The 17,933-nt window shown below is 37.1% G+C and overlaps 1 protein-coding gene across 1 annotated transcript in view; it reads right to left on the bottom strand.

The window, feature by feature from the left end:
- Positions 1–17,933, bottom strand: part of LOC150099091 (tensin-1-like) — a 780,515-nt gene that overhangs the window by 225,191 nt on the left and 537,391 nt on the right. Inside the window, exon 19 of the mRNA XM_090405808.1 lies at positions 12,538–13,045. Coding sequence (XP_090261934.1) covers positions 12,538–13,045 — 508 coding nt within the window. The remainder of the gene's footprint in view (positions 1–12,537; positions 13,046–17,933) is intronic.

Below are 17,933 nucleotides of genomic sequence, written 5' to 3'. Positions count from 1 at the left end.
TTGTTCTTGCCACATTATTAACTTTGCAGCTTTTATGGAATCAACCAATGGCTCCACCGAGTGAATAAAACTATTCCTTGATTTTAGCCTCTTATGTACTGCAACATGTCCATACAAAAGATGCCGTTCATCATTTAGTTGTTGTTTTGCTCATATCTACTCTGTTTAGTCCTTCTGACGTGAGGAGGTGCAATACCAGACAGTGAGTATAGATGATCAACTTTTGTAGGCTTAAGGCAGCCGGTAATGTGCTGACATGTTTCATTAAGAACCTTATCAGTAATTTTGTCACGTGATGATCTTTCCCAAACAGGGCTAGCATACTCAGCTGTCGAAAAGCACAGTGCCAGTGCAGAGGTGTACAGTACTTGTGGATTTGTACTCCACTGAGATTATGTTAATTAGCGCAGAATATTATTACGTGTTCGAGTTTTAGATGCTGTCTTCTCTATATATCGCTTATAATTTAGGGTCCTATCTAGTGTAACACCTAGGTAAGTCGGATTTGGATAATTGACCAGTTTCACATCATTCCATTTTATATTCAACTCTCTCCTTGCCTCCCTATTATTGAGATGGAAAAGACACATTTGGATTGTAGGCGAATTAGACACATTAGGCGAATCAAAGATGAATGCAAGGCAAATCAGAGTAGGAGTGAGAGAGAGTTATGGGAATGATAGAAGAGGAGAGAATAGGAACAGTAGAAGAGAGGGAATGAAAGAGAGTGAGAGCAGTAATATTGAATGATAGAAGAGGAGAAAATGGAAACAGTACGAGAGAGGGGAATGAGAAGAATGCCGAGGGAGTGCTGGACCCAGGAATAGAGTGATGTCAGGAAGGCAGGTAAGTATGGAAACACAGAGAGAAAGTGTTAGAGGAGAGAGAGAGAGAGAGTGAGGGATCCAGGTGAGCAATCATGGAACAGAGTGGTAAGAGGTGTGATGTACGGGGACTCAATGATCCGGTTGCAAGATATGATATATGTGGAGTGTTTGCCTGGAGGAACGATAGAAAAAGAGTGGCTCTGTATGCCAACTAAGAGGGGTGAAAGGGTAGGTGAGATTATTGTGATGGTAAGAACGAATGACTTGAGAGGCAATGTAAATCAGGCGGCAAGAGATGCGAGATTCTTGCATCACAGAGAGGAAAGATAGTGTGCATGTTGACTAGGTATGATAGTGATGAGCTGAGCAGAAGAGCAGTAATATTGAATAGCATAATAGCTAGAATGTATGAGAAGAGAGGATTGGGATATGGGGATGCTTGGAGGGCATTTGAGGACAGAAAGGACTTGTATGTGAGAGACTGTTTGCATTTGAATGAGGAAGGACATAAGCATCTGGAGAGATTGCTGTTTTTCTGAACGAGTTGGTCTGTCAATGCAGGGAAACTAGAATACCCAGGGTGAAAGGTAACAGGGGTGGCCTCTTGTGGGAATGGGTGCCTGGAAGCAAGGGGACAACATCAGGTAATGCTGAGCCCAGCAGAGTCTAGAGGGGATAATGCTAGGTATAGAAACAGTGGCATTTTTATGCTTTATACTAATGCCGGGAGTATCCAGAATAAAGGAGAGGAATTGGTGGCACTGATAGCAACAGCCTGGCCAAAGATTATTGGGATCACTGAGACGTGGTTGACAGAAGAGGATATAATAACAGGAATAGAAGTAGCAGGGTACAGCAGTTTTCGGCAGGATAGGAAGGAAAAGCGTGGTGGTAGAGTACTGCTTATGATAAGTGATGATTTATGTCCTCTAAGAATGGAGGATTGGAAGGCAGTGACACTAATGATTTTGAAAGCATATAGTGTGATGTAGAGGTGGGAAAGACAGGATATTTAGTGGGGTGTTGCTACAAATCAAGGAGCACAGAGGGTGGGGACCAGAGATGTTTAGAGAGTTGAGCTTGGCAAGTGCAAGAAGAATGATTGTTATGGGAGATTTTAACTACAGCAGTATAAATTGGGTAGAGGAAAATGCATGTAGCAATAAGGGAATGCAATTTCTAGAATTCTTGAGGGACAAATGTCTTAGGCCACATGTAACAGAGGGAACAAGAGGTTCAAGAGTTTTGGATTTGGTTATAGCATCAGAAGAGTTGATAATAACTGAGATGACACCTCTCCCACCAGTTGGAGAGAGTGACCATGTAGTTTTGACTTTAGAAGATGAATAGACATGCAGGAGTATCAAAGAGACAGAACTGTATGTGGAATTATAAGGTAGGTGATTATAATAGTCTTAGATATCAACTTGGGGAAATTTCATGGAGGAAAGAATTGGAAGGCTAGGATATCATTAGTGCTTGAGAAATTGTGAAGGAATATTGAAGAAATTGTTCAATTTGTATGTTAATGATACTGGGTTGGGTTTAACTAGTGATATCCAGCTGTTTGTGGATGATGCAAATATGGGGAGAGCAATGCACAGTCAGGCTGATGTTAATACCTTACAAGAGGACTTGAATAGATTGCATTAATAGGCAGGTAAGTGGAACTGGCAGTTCACTGTTGTTAAGTGTAAGGTTTTGAGATTTGGTAAGCAACGACGGGATGCAAAGTATACACTTGGTGTGGGAAACGTTAACAGAAGTAAAGGAGATGAGAGATCTAGGAATGATGGTGAACAATGACCTGAAATTCATGGGCCAGATTACACAAGTTGTGAAGACATCACACCAAATAATGGCAATGATGCAGAGAACCCTGACAATGGAATCATAACCTCTCTATTTCTGCATGATAATAATAATAATAATAAGCAAAATCCAGTGCTCATTCAACTGGAAAACAAGTATATTTGATGTGTGCTTTTCTTCAGGAGCATCTTGCTTAGATTATCAATTAGTAAGAGTAAGATTTTGAAAGCAGCCAAGGCAAGAGATTTAAGGCTTTAATGGAAATTGAAAGAACAAACCTGACATGCTCTGAGAAAGTTAAAGGCATAATCACGATACAGCCTAGAAACATAGTAGGATCCATGAGATTTTGATCAAGAGGCAGAGGATAGAGAAGCAAACAGACTGAAGAACATATGATTTTTCAGTGGAATATGTGTTACATCAGATATCATAAAAATCTGAATGGTTTAATGCAGTGGCACACTCAGGATTTAATCTTGGAGGGGGGCTGAGCACTCAGGATTTAACCTTTGGGGGGGGGTGAGTTGAGTAGACGTTTTGCGAATACACACTACACATCGCATATGACCTATAACTGAGCATCTGCAGTGATCGCTAATTCATAAGTAGCACACAACATAAATAAAAAAAAATGAATTTTAATTAGGAAAAGATTTTTGGAAATTTTTCTAGTGTTTTTTTCCTTTTCTTTGGGGGGTGCTCGGGCCCCTTGGCCCCCCCTCTGGGTGTGCCACTGGTTTAATGCATATACAAATTAGAATTTCTTGGTTCATATTTCATTGCTACATCTTCAGAAAAGTGAGCTAAAGAAAAAAAAGTGTAAAACTCCATTTAAAAGAACACACACATACATATCACTTCTCATTTTATTATACTTATGAATTATCATCATCATCTGCCTTCCATGGAATCTGAGACTCATCGTGGGAGGTAAATACTATTGCACACAATGCTTACCCAACCATGCTTTAAACTGATTCAATGTGGCTACATTCGCAACACACTCAGGCAATGCATTCCACTCACCGACCATTCTCCATGCAAAGAACCCCCTCCTCATTCTTCTGCTCACACCCTCCTTATATAGTTTCATATGATGGCCTCTTGTTCTATCCTCTTCTCTCATTCTATGAAAAATCTGTTCCATTTCAACATAACGACCCCTTACTAGCTTGTATGTTTCACAAGGCTCTGGAACTTGCATTCTCTCAATCTGTCTACATTCCAATAACCACTAACCAACTTTGTGAATTTTCTCTGGACCCTTTTCAGCATATCCTCGTCACCATGAAAACGCAGTGACCTCTCTATTTTTGCATATCTGGGTCCTCTGCATCATTGCCATTACCTGATGTGACGTCTTCACAACTTGTGCAGTGTAGGCCCTGAATCTGAAGTCCACCATCACTCCTAGATTTCTCATCTCCTCTACTTCTGTTGAAGTTTCCCCACCAAGTGTATACTTTGCTCATCATTGCTAACCAAATCTCATAACTTTACACTTTGCAACACTGAGTTGATACTTCCACTTACCTACCCATTCATGCAATCTATTCAAGTCTTCCAGTAAAGCCATAACATCCTCTTGACTCTACATTGCTCTTCCCAGTTTAGCATTCATCTGCACAGCTGTATATTACTAGTTAAACCCATCCCGATATCATTAACATACAAATTAAACAACAGTGGCCCCAAAACTGACACAGAGTCACACAGTGGTGTACCACAGGAGTGGTATACACCATTAGTTGCCTTCTTTGGGGATACTGAATCCCCATATATAACTTTCTGAAACTTATCTGACAGTCAGTCACTGATCTAATTCAGAAGTCTGTTATCCAATCCCATCTGTTTCAATTTATTTACCAGCTTGTCGTGTGGCAGTCTGTCAAAACATTTTGTAAAATCCAAGTGCACCACTGTATATGCATCTCCTTTATCCAAGGTATTTGTCACCTTGTTATAGTACATAAGTAAGTTAGTGAAACATGATCTCCCTTTAACAAACGCATGCTGATACCCACAGAGAATACTGCTGTTATCAGTATTCTCTGATAACAGCAGTATGCCGATTTCTGTATCCTACTTCTCACCAATCTCTCCAGCACCTTCACCACAACTGCAGATATACAGATTGGCCTATAATTTGAAGCTACAGCCTTATCACCACCTTTACGCAGTGGAACAATTTTACCTTTCTTTCACTCTCTTGGAACTTTGCTATTGTAGGACTCTTATTAAATAGACATGCCAATGCTGTTGCCAATTCAATGGAACATTTCTTTATGATGTGTGGTGATATGCCATCAAATGCTATTGTCTTATTCACATTAAGGTTATTTATATCCTAAAATAACTTCTGCTCACTCACAATTGATCCATCCTATGTTCTCTACACTAATGTTGATCATGATTCCACCCTGATCATGATGAAACTCAATTATAAATTGATTACTGAATGCCTCAACAATGTCTTCTGCAGCAGTTATTATTGTACCATTTTCTTCCATTAACATCCAAGAATGATCATGGTAAAATGATCTTACCATGATCATTTTTTCTTCTACTTGCCCCCCCCCCCTTTTTTTTTTGCTTGATTTGCCAAAAATTTGCTTGAAAGCTAGACTTTGGGTTTTAGAGGGGAGGAACCTATTGCAAGTTGCTCAAAATGTTCCATGTAAAAGTTAGCAATATGGGGGGGGGGATAATGGCGAGCCCATGGTTGTGCCTTCTTTTTGTAAGTAGAAGGCATTTTGCCATACAAAATAACCCGACTGTAATACATACGCAAAGAGCGCCGTGATATCTGGAGGGAATTTGTTCTGTAGGAGAAGGATTGTGTCATTGATTGGGACATTCGTAAAGAGGGCAGAGATGTCAAAACTGACTAATAAATCATCTTTTCCTAATGTAATGTCTTTGATGATGTTTATGAAGAGTTGTGTGTTTTTGATATAGGAGGAGGAATGACCTACCAACTCCTTGAGTGTTGCCGCTAATTTTTTGGCTAAGTGACACATCGGGCTATCAATTCCTTAAACGATAGGTCTTAGCGGGGTGTTTTCTTTGTGAATTTTCGATAGCCTGTAAATTCTTGGGGAGCGCGAATAGTTTTTTGACCTTATCTTCAGGCCATGTGGTAATTGACTTAAGTAGTTTCTCTGTTTTTTTTTTTTTTTTTTTTTATGTTGGTTGGGTTGTAGTTAAATAATTTGTATGTGTTATTGTCAGAGACCAGCAGATTCATTTTTTCTACATAAGTGGTACGGTTTAAAATGACAGTGGCATTTCCTTTATCGGCTCTGGTTATTACTATGTTCGGATTTGTTTTAAGTGATTTTATTGCTGTTAATTCATGTTTAGTTATGTTGCTTGTTATTGTTTTGTTATGGTTTAAAATGTTGGCTGTTTCTATACGTATTTTGTGTGCTATGTTATTAGGTATGAATCTTAGTTATTTGTAATATGAATCCATATTACAAATAACTTCAAGTTTGTTTATCGATTTCAGTGCTATCGCAAACTTTAAACCTTTATTAAGTATCGAGATTTCATCTTTGTTTAGAACGTGGTTAGATAGGCTGACTATGTTATTGTCTACCGAAATTTCACAATGAAAACACCCTGCCAAGACCTATCGTTGAAGGAATAGATAGCCTGACGTATCACTTAGCCAAAAAATTAGTGGCAACACTCAAGGAGTTGATAGGTCATTCCTCCTCCTATATCAAAAGCACACAACACTTCATAAACATCATCAAAGATGTTACATTAGAAAAAGATGATTTATTAGTCAGTTTTGACGTCTCTGCCCTCCCCTCTTTACGAATGTCCCAATCAATGACACAATCCTCCTACAGAACAAATTCCTCCAGATATCACGGCGCTCTTTCAGCATGTATTATGGTCGGGTTATTTTGTATGGCAAAATGCCTTCTACTTACAAAAAGAAGGCACAGCCATGGGCTCACCATTATCCCCCTCCCCCATTGCTAACTTTTACATGGAACATTTTGAGCAACTTGCCCTAGGTTCCTCCCCTCTAAAACCCAAAGTCTGGCTTAGATACGATGACAATGTTTTTGCGATCTAGTCCCATGGCCGCCAGACATTAGACACATTCCTTAGCCACCTAAACAAACAACACAAACGCATAGAGTTCACAACTGAAATTGAAAAACACAACGCACTTCTGTTTCTAGATACACTTGTCGCACGTCTTCCCTCTGGCAATCTTTCCTTCACTGTTTACCGGAAACCGACACATATCGGACAATATATACACATAAACTCCTACTACCACCCAACATAAAAACTAGGTGTCATCAACACGCTAAAAAACAGGGCTCAGACGATCTGTTCCAGTGAACAGGCACTGAAAGACGAATTTAAAATTATCAGTAATAACTTACAAAAAAATGGATACAGTCAAAACACTATTAACAAAATTCTCTACAAAACCACAATAAAAAAACAAAGACAAACCAGACTACAGTAAAACTATAACCATTCCCTACATTAAAGGAATATCAGACAAAATAAACAGAGTACTACAAAAGTACAACCTCAAAGCCACCTTTAAACCGCCAGCAAAATTAAAAAGCTTACTCAACTCATCCAAAGACCCACTCCCTCCACTAACCCACCCTGGAGTATACCGGATTTATTGTACTTGCAAAGTACCATATATAGGATGGTAAGTTGCAAGTACAATAAACAGGATGCACAATTCCTATTAGACAAAACGACACATTAAATATAATAATTATGGTGAAGCTGGCCTTTCTGATCATGCCCTGAATACCTTACACAGAATTGACTGGAAAAACACTAGCTGTCTGCATCACACTAAAACATGGTATGAATGGAAATTCAAGGAAGCCTGTGAGATTATTATCAACTACCCCAATCTGAACAATAATGATGGTCTAAAAATCCCAAACATATGGAAGGCATATATTCGACCCACGGATCCTTCCTCACTAAGAACAATGATAAACAGGACTGTAGAAAATCCAGTATTGTAAATCAAAAATAAGAATTGCAATACTAAAAATAGGACACCAATTGTTTCTGAAAGAAAACCGTCTGAAAGAATGTTTATTCCTGTCATCGTAAATAGAATTTAGCATGATGTAATTTTTTTTTTTTTCACCAGAGGTCCAGTAGAATAACATGTGATCAAATCATTATTTCTCTAGCTTACAGTTATTGATGTAACTCAGCTTGTCCTGTATATTTATGTATGCACCAGATGATGATCTTGATGTGAAGATTGCAACGTCGGGATAATAAAAAAGTTTTTTAACACGGTTGTAAATTCCATAAAATTTTTAAAATGAATGCTGATCACCGTGTAACCCTAAAAGAAAGGATTATTACCATTATTCATCTTGTACTGCCTGTAAAGTACCTTCTTCTTCCAGATTTCATGCTTTAGCTCCTCATTCATCCATTTTACACCTATCTTATTCAGTCTTTTGGACTTTGGAATACATTCACACATTAATGCTGTTATATATTTCTTTATCAGTTCCCAAGCAGCATTTATTTTCTTACCACTCCACTCCTGTTTACAAGATAAGTCTCAGTCACAGCTGCATGTGCAGAAGAAAAAGAAGCAGTGATTATTTTTAAATGTCCATGAACATGATTGTGTGTGCACCCATGCTAGGAGCCCTACTTTAAGAGACGAAACATGGTACTTTTCAAGCAACTTCAGAACCCCAGTAATTAAGGTGGTGGTCTCACATGCCAGGAAACAAAAAGCATCTTTTACATAAAGACTTTAACAAACATCCATACTGTACTTGGATTCTACCTCACAGCCTGTTGGTTGTAGAGACTAGAAAGGATAATAAATTATATCAGTGAGTGGTTATATTTTTCAGAATTTCATCTTTCATACAATCTGATGATAACATAGTTTAAAATAAATTACAAATTTATATAATAAAATAAGGACAATTTATGGTAATCACTTGATATTGGCATTCAAACCAGAGCTATTTAAGGTGTGGACAACTGATGATAATTCACAGGACTCCAACAAAAGATAATAAAATTTTCATTTACTTTCATGAAGTATCTTCATTCATTTCTGCTGAATCTTGCAATAGAAACTGTGCATTGATGTACAGTGTTTTTTGATGGTAGAAAGAATCTGTAATTGCAAGATAGACTAGAGAACCTTAATTAGCAGCATCTGTCATATTAAGCTTTGAAATAATTTACAATCTCCACATTCACAATGCATTCCAATCAATCTCCATGCAAAAAATGTACTTCTCACAGCATGCAGCTACCAGGGATAGCTTCTTGTTCTTCCAGTCTCACCCTCCACTTTTTTATAATCCATTCTGTATTAATTTGGTAAAATCATTTAACTAATTTCAGTGTCTCTATCATATCACCTTTTTTCCTCTATCCACCAAATTCTGCAATATACATAACCTCAACTGCTCTGCATAGCCAACATTCACATTCCAGAGTCCTGATATCACTTGGATCATTCTGCTCTAGATTCCCTCTAATGTTCCACATCCCAAAGAAAACTAAGTGACCAAATTTGAGCAGAATAGTTCATGTGTGGTCTAATCTATGCTCTGTACAGAGCCACTATCACTTCTATGTCACTGTCAATGTACTTCTTATCATAGAAGAAATACAGCATGCTGTTTTTGCAGCACTTGCAATGGGTCCTTATAACTTTAGTCCATTGTCAACCATCACCCCAAGATGATGAATCTCATCCGCATCCTGAAGCACAGCTCCACCAATATAGTATGCAGCCTCTTACATCTCTAAACCTCAAAGTGCAGAAATATAAGGCTGCATATATCCCTATATACCTGCACTCCTAAATTTAAGCACCTTGAATTTATTAATATTGAAACTACAACTCTACTTGTTTGTCCAATCTAAAAGTGATTCCGAATCTTCCCATAGAGAATTAACAATTAGCAATAATCTTGATAATTCTACTTCACTTCAAATGTTTGCATTATGAGCACAAATTTGAAGATCCCCAGTCAATCCAAATGAAAAAAATTAACAAATAAATTAATGTATTGGATAAAGAGATTCTATATAGCAGGGGACTGGTCACCTTCCTTTTCCAAGACACTGTAACTTGCTGTTATCCATCTAACCAGTCTGCTATCCAAACACATCCCTTGCAGCTTAAACACCAATGTAGTAATCTATCAAACACCTTTGTAAAGTTCAAGAACATTACTGTATAGAATCGCCCTTATTGAATACATTTGTCACCTTATCATAAAATGTAAGCAAACTGCTAAAACAAGACCTGCCTTTCACAAACCCATGCTGACCATCATAGAGAAATCTTTGTATATTAAAATACTATGGATTAGAGATAGTTGCTGAAAGTTTTTCCACTTGTTGGTTATATTATAAATAACATACAACAATGTTGGTTATACTATAAATTAAAGAAACAAAGAAATTATATACTTGATTTAATCCATTATCCAAGTGTAAGGTGTGACACCTTTTGACTACTGGTATATTAAAATATGACTTCTGCATTACTTCAACTTTAGAATCACCTCTGGGTCTAGCTCCCACTGATGAGACCTCAATAAAGGTCAAAACCAGTCTGGATAGTGATCTTCCCATAATGCATAGCATCATACATGTCTGCAAGGATATGTGCTTTCTATTATGGGATACCATGGCAAATGATGTGAAGTCATTAGCTTCTATATACGAGTTGCTAAAGTCCTGAAAATACTTCATGTGCAGTTGCAAACGTTTTTTACTTACACTTGGATATAGGATTAAACCAAGTATATAATTTCTTGGTATATTTAATTTATAGTATAACCAAGTGGAAAAACTTCCAACAAGATATAGAATAAATCCTTGACAGGGTTATTGAGATCAGCAAGACAGAAAACTTAAACTCATCACTATCAAAACAAAGATCTCAAAGGAAATATAGGCAGGCAAGCTCCTAAGAAACAAGTGTATCTTAACAGAGAAATAATCAAAGAATGCAGCAGATTTGAATATTGGGATCCATTATTAATGTGAAAATTTGACGTTCAGAAGACAATGGAAAATTAGACTTAAACAACAGTCAGAGACTTCTCTAAAATCTCTGAAAGGATGAAGCTATCTCTATAAGAACAAATATGGGATTCTGAATGAAGCTGTTTTTTCAATGGTGACTTATGGATGTGAAATAGAACTTAAAGAAGTCTGATAGCAAAAGGATAGTTACTTTTGAGATGTGTTATAGGAGGCTGTTGAGGAGCTCATATATTGAAATGATTGGTAGAACTTTAAGAATCCTTAAAGGTATTAACAGAAGAAAAACTGAAATACTTTGAACACAATGAGAGAATAGAAGGAGGACTTCTCAAAACAATAATATAAGATAAAGTTCCTGGAAAAAGAGGAAGTGGTAGCCCCTCAATGAGATGGATGGATGGTGTGTCTGGAGTGGCTGGTCTTAAGAGAGTTGAAGCCTCCAGAAAAGCATGCAATAGGACCACCTGGTGAGGGCTTTGTGGCATATCACTGAGGATCAATACTGATTATCAGTATTTTATTATGATTTTCCTGACCACCATGGACTCCATGTCAACACTAATGAACACAAAGTCTATCATACCACTCCTTAAAATCATCCACAGTCTGCACATTCACCACTCTCTCAGGCGATGCCCCATGCAAAAACTTACTTCTAACCCTTTTACTCACCATCTCCTTTTGCAACTTCTGTTGATAGCCTCTTGTCCTTGTTCCTTTCCCTTGTTCTACCATATGAAAAATCTCCTCAGTGTTAATATGATAATAGCCCTTCAACAGCTAAGATATCTCAATCATATTTCTCCTTTGCCTTTTATCCACCAAACTCTGAAGTCCACATGCCCTCGGTCTATCCTAATAATCAACATTGTGCAGTCCTGACATCGTTTTTGTTATCCATCTCTGCACCCTCTCCAGAGTTACTTCATCCCCTTCAAATCACAGTGACTAGATCTGAGCACAGAAACCCAAATGTGGTCTGATCAAAAATTTATACAATGGGACCAGCATACTTTTATCTCTTGTGGTCAATGTTCTCCTCAACATTGATGCAATTCTCTGAGATGTCTTCATAACCTTCTCAATTTGTCTTCAGAACTTTAAATCTCTATCCACAATCATCCCCAAGATCCCATGCTTACTCCACTTCTTCCAGTGTAACTCCACCAAGTGAGAATGAAACATCCCTTCTGTGGATCCCAAAATTTAAAACCTTACATGTAGTCGCATTAAATTCATGCCTTTGTCCAACCTTCCATCTTATTCAAATCTTCTTGAATTACCAAAACATCGGCACTATTACTAATAACCCTCCCAAGATTCACACATCAACTGCAAACAACTAAACATCTCCCAGTAGTCCTGTGACTATATCATTAACATAAAGATTAAACAGCAATGGTCTCAGGACTGAACCTTATGGAACTCCACTTGTAACCTTCCTACACCCTGATACTGGCCCTCCATATACAACTCTCTGATATCTATCAGAGAACAATCACCAACCCAATCCATTAACCTGATATCCAAATCCATATAATGCAACTTAAAAATAAAAACTTGACAGGGTGGTACATAAGTTGTTATGTACCACCCTGTCAAATGCCTTGGAAACCCCCCCCCCAAAAAAAAGACAGTGTATGCCTTACCTTCATCCACTGCTCTTGTTATTTGATTGTAAAAGTATCTGATGAGGTCCAATGAAACTATGAATAGATAAGGTTCACACTAAACACTACTATTATGAACATGACACAAATGTGGTTTTAACACTACTGAAGAGTCACAGCAATATATTTACAGTATTTTTGATCAGTTTTAATCAATTCTAACTTACCTATTAGTATCATAATATGAAGATACTTGAGCCGCTTGACCAGAATGTGGTTCTGACATCACTCGTCTCCTTTGAATTATAGGACTATCAGGTTCTACTCCATAAGTAAAGGGAGCACAAGTTTTACGAGCGTGATAGGGTTTATCCTCATCTTCTTCTTCTTCTTCAAAAACAGAGCTGGGAACACTTGTAGGCACTGGCTTTACATAAAGCCCTGAAGATGTTATTACTTGTCTGTTCCCATTAACACTTATTATACCAGTTGGCTGATTATAGTTTTCACTATAACTCCTTGGAAAATTAAACTCTGTAGTAGGAGCAGTTTTTGTTACACTAGAGAAAGTCCTTGGAACTGTTGCAACTGGAGCCAAAGATGTTGAAAAAATGTGTGATGATGTGGTAGGTGTATCTGGAATTGATTGTATTTCACGTAACATGCCATCAAGTAATTCATCCAGCTGAGCTTGCTCATCTTTTGGAAGCAATGATGGATGACGACATTCTAAATCTGAAATAAGAATATTAAATTTAAATGAACACATATGATATAATAATTTATCCATTATTTGTTAGATAGCTGGTAAATTAAAAAAAAAACATATTCCAGTTAGTGGAATAAATTAATAGTCAACCAAATAAATGATCTGTTGTTTAGGCAAGAGTAAAGGTAACATTATTTGCACATGCACACAAGTGTTACCTTAGCCAAGATTGAAACAAAAGTTTCACTTATGTCTGATTTTCTTAGAGTAGTGAAAAATATTTTCTCAAGAAACAAAAAACAACAAAAAAAAACATATAATACACTTTATGAACTCCACAGATATATATTGAAAGAGTGCCCATAAAGCATCTGAATGTTATGTCTACCTGTGCAAGGTTAGAAATGATCAAGGAATTATAAAGAAGTATATTTTATGCACTAGTGATGATCTTGTTTCTTCAGCTATACAGACTAGAAATACATATACTTCGTATATAATAAAATACAGATGCTCAAACTGGAGATAGTGCAGGAAGGTGGAGTAGTAGAAGCACTGATTTTGAAGAAGTGTAATAATTATTGTTATTATCATTATTCAAGCCCCCATGGAGTCAAGAGACTCATCGGGGAAGGACCTTCCTAGGAAACACAAAGTCTATCATACCACTCCTTGAACTCAACGACCGTTCTTGCTCTCACCACTCTATCAGGCAATGCATTTCACAGTTCAACCACTCTCCATGCAAAGAAACCACTCCTCACCCTCTTGCTCACAGATTCGTATTGTAACTTCCAGGGATGGCCCTTGTCATCGCTCCTTCCTGCCGTTCCACCAAGCGAAAGAAGTTCCCAATGTCTACCCTGACTGCCTCTCAACAGTTTAAAAGTCTCAATCATATCGCCTCTCCTTTTTCTATCCACCAAACTCTGCAGTCCACATTCCCTCAGCCAATCCTCATAACTAACATTGTACAGTCCTGAAACCATCTTTGTTATCCACCTCTGTAACCTTTCCATAGTTAATTTATCCCCTTCAAATCCTGGGGACCAAATTTGAGAACAATATATAAGGTATCAGGAACAAAGTATAAGGATAGAAATACAGCAATCCCTTGAGTAATGTGCCCCTGATTAGCACGTTTTCAATTAGTGCATCATTTTTTTTCGATACCCAAATTTGATTAGTGCGCCTACTATATACATTTTTAAAATAAATGTTACAGATTTTAAACATTTTTGATCTCTACATTTTTTATGGCTAACTATTTTAAAAAATCACTCTCCAGGATGAAATAATTTAGTTTCAAATTTGAAACTAAATTTTCAGATTTGAAACATTTTACAAAGTCATTTTTTAATAGCATACTACACTATTTCCATGTCCACTATGTTCCAAATTTACTGCCAAAATTTATGTTGTGATCTGATCAGCAAAATGTTATGTAAAGCAGATTGATCATATCTCATGCAATTGTTTTCCTTACTTTTTTATTTTAAATTATTTTCCTAACCTTTAATCATGAGTAAAAGAATTAGTGAGCAAAAATTAGAAGTGTGAAAAATGATTCAAAAATTAATCTGATTGGAAGAAAAACTTGAAATAATAAAGAAAAATGAACAAGGCCAGTCCAGAGCAAAGATAGGACAAGAACACAAAAATGGGTGAATCAACTGCTGAATACAAAGAGAAAGGTAAGGCTGCTTCAAGTTCATTTTCAGTGCATGTATATGCGCTGAAAATCAAAGTATTATAATGAATGAATTAGAGAGACTTCTTTTTACATGGATCGAAGATTGTAACCAAAAACGGATTCTGCTAAACGCTGGCCTTATTAAATCAAAAGTCTCTTTGTAACCTGGAAAAAAGGGCTATCAATGATGGAAAAGAAGAAGAATTCCACGTTAGTGCTGAGTGATTTGAGCGTTTCAAAAAGAGAAATAGTCTACATAATGTTCTAATCACAGGCGAAGCTGCAAGTGTAGATATCCAGATATCCAGAGATTTTGAAGAAAATTGTGTAAGAAGGGGACTATTGTGATCAGCACATATTTAATGTCAATGAAACTGGCCTTTTTTTTGGAAGCAACTGCCTTCCAAGACTTTTCTAGCCAAATCAGAGAAATCACAGCCTGGTTATAAAGTCGCAAAGTCGAATGAAATTACTGATAGCGATATGCAAGCCGTTTGGAAGCACATTCTTCCACATTGTGCAAATGATTTTAGAGGATTTTCAAATGAATCTAAGTTAATTAAATCTCATTCTGAGAAGTTGAGTGATTCCGACCTGCTAAATTTAGATTCACAGTGTTAAGATCCTGAAGAATATGAAGAAAATTTAATCACTGACAAACCCAAAGAGGTTTCACAGAAACAATTTGAAAATAGTTTTCGTACAATCAAAGTTTTTAAGTAGCAATGCTTAGAGACTGACCAGGTGAAGAGAGAACGTAAAATTTGCAGAAGAGGCAATAGGGCCATAGCATCAGTTGTATGAAAAAAAGAAACAGAATGCCTGCCAAACTATGTTAGCTCAATGCTTTGTTAAGAAGCAGAATAATAAATTTATATTCTGAATATGTTTTATTGTCTTTCAGCTTCATGGTTTTCCTTTAACTAGGCCCTGAGACATACTCTAATTCTTTTATAAAAAAAAAAAAAGAAATCTGAGGAACGAATTATACACTTTCCCACAGGTTATTATATTCAATTAGTGCATTTTTTGATTAATGGACCTGTTTTAAAGAACGCATTAGGCACTTTAAATGAGGGATTGCTGTATAAGGGGGTGTACAGAATGGAATATTTTCCCACCCCAACAATGTTTATTTCCATCTCCAATCTACAAAACCTTGCAGACTTTTCCTGACACAAATCCAAATTTCTACTCCCCCCCCCTCAAGCACTACTCATTTCAGCTTTCCCAGTATCACACGCTTTGACTCCTTTCATAACACCAAATGTGGAGTTTATGCATATTTTCGCTCTGATATACCATGTAAAAGAGTTCACAACCTGTAATCTCCTGATTTTGACTCCTCTGGCTCAAAATCTCTGTACCCTATTCTGTCATGTTCATAGTTAAGTTGATGTTTCTACTGCTTCCTAATGCACCAACCATTCTGAACTTTTCATTTCCTTAAGAGTCAATATTCTTCAATCCAATTTTCCTAAGAGTGAAGTTACTTTCCTAGCTGGTTCCCCCTATTCCAACTACACAAATCAAGCAGTGAGAGAGGCTGAGACATTTGCCATCACCAACATCACCAGAATACCAGACAATCCCAACCACTCTCTAAATACCTTGGACCTCTTCCTTACTAGTGATCCATTCAAGTACACCATGAATGTAGCCTGTTCTCTAGGCAGTTCAGACCAAATCTCATGCTGACTCTTCCCCCATGGGACAACATGAACACAATCACTCACATCCATACATCATACTGCTTCTGGCTGTCTAACCCAAACCTATGTGCTGAACATATCACTGAAATGATTCCTATCGGCATGTAGACATTTATTCCCCATATATAAAGTTCCCATCCCCTATCTAAGCCTCAATATTCCCACAGGTTTGCTGAAGCTACATAAGAGAAGAATTGAGCATACTATAACTGGCTTGCACTCAAAACTCCATCTACCTATACAACTTGTACCAAAGCCTGGAATAGCTGTAAAAAAACTATCAACACATCACTTACTTTAAGAGAGCTAAAAGCAAGAAACTTGCATCCTGTCCAAATGACTGACGCACATTCTGTTCTCTAGCCAAAATTGGTCACAACTTCTGCCCAACACTATTATGTTCTGATGGTTCTGTTGCATCATCACTTACAGAAAAAAACAACCTCCTGGCTTTCTACTTCTCCTACAATTCTTGCACCACTGATTTTAGTAATATCTCAAAACCATACCAGACACTCAATTCTTAGTTTTTCCTTTTACCAAAAAGAAATCAAATAAATTTTTTCTCAAATTGGACATTAGTAAGTCTCCTAGCCATGATAGCCTTCCTCAGTTGTCCTAAAGTTTTGTGCTCCAGAATTCACTCTCATTTTATGCTTTCTTTTTACACTTCTTATTCCACTGGTATCTAGTATGAAAATCTACTAGGTTTGTATCTATTCCCTGCAGTCTGGAAATTAGGTTCTTCCCCAGTTCTTTCCAAAGTAATTGAGAGTTATCAACACTCAACTGCTATGCTATCTTGAAACTGTCAACTAATAAATAATAAATGGTCAGTATGGATTCCATCATTGTCAATCAATAGGCAATCTACTCACTTATGTTACCCACTTCTGGATAAATACCATGGAAAATTGGCAAGTCTCAAGTGTTTGCCTTTACTATTAAGTAAACTCCATCATTTGGTCAGCCCAGTGATTTCTGAAGTTGGACTGCTAGCTTTCTGACTTCATATGGTGGTGGATGGTTCCTTATCTTCTTAGTATACAACCAATGCAAGAGTTCCACAAGGCTCTCTTCTCTCACCCACCCTAGTCCTTCTATATATAAATGATCTACTCCAACAGACAAGGAACCTGATATATAGTTTTGCTCACAACAGCACATTGCATTTCTCCTTTTCACTCGACAAACTTGGCAATGCATAAATCACCACAAGCATTAACCACTACTGCTTTAAATATAGATCTCCAAAACATTCATCAGTGGGGTTAGGATAATCTTGTCGATTTTAATGCCAGCAAAATGCAGTTTTGCTTTTATTTCCCACAAAAGAGAGAGAGGGAGAAAAAAAACTTTCTTTTCCAAACTTACTTTTGATTTATTATTGACTTATTAAAATGAGATTTATTTTCTTGGGATATTGCTAATCTTAAATCTCTCTCTCTCTCTCCCTTGGTACAAACTTATTACAAATATTACCTCCTCTGATTCCGAAAAAATTAGATT

The sequence above is a fragment of the Typopeltis vanoorti genome, chromosome 15 (assembly GCF_054136105.1).
Source record: "Typopeltis vanoorti isolate ZY-2024b chromosome 15, IOZ_Tvanoo_1.0, whole genome shotgun sequence".
Taxonomy (NCBI): domain Eukaryota; kingdom Metazoa; phylum Arthropoda; class Arachnida; order Uropygi; family Thelyphonidae; genus Typopeltis; species Typopeltis vanoorti.
This window is presented reverse-complemented; position numbering and strand designations above follow the sequence as displayed.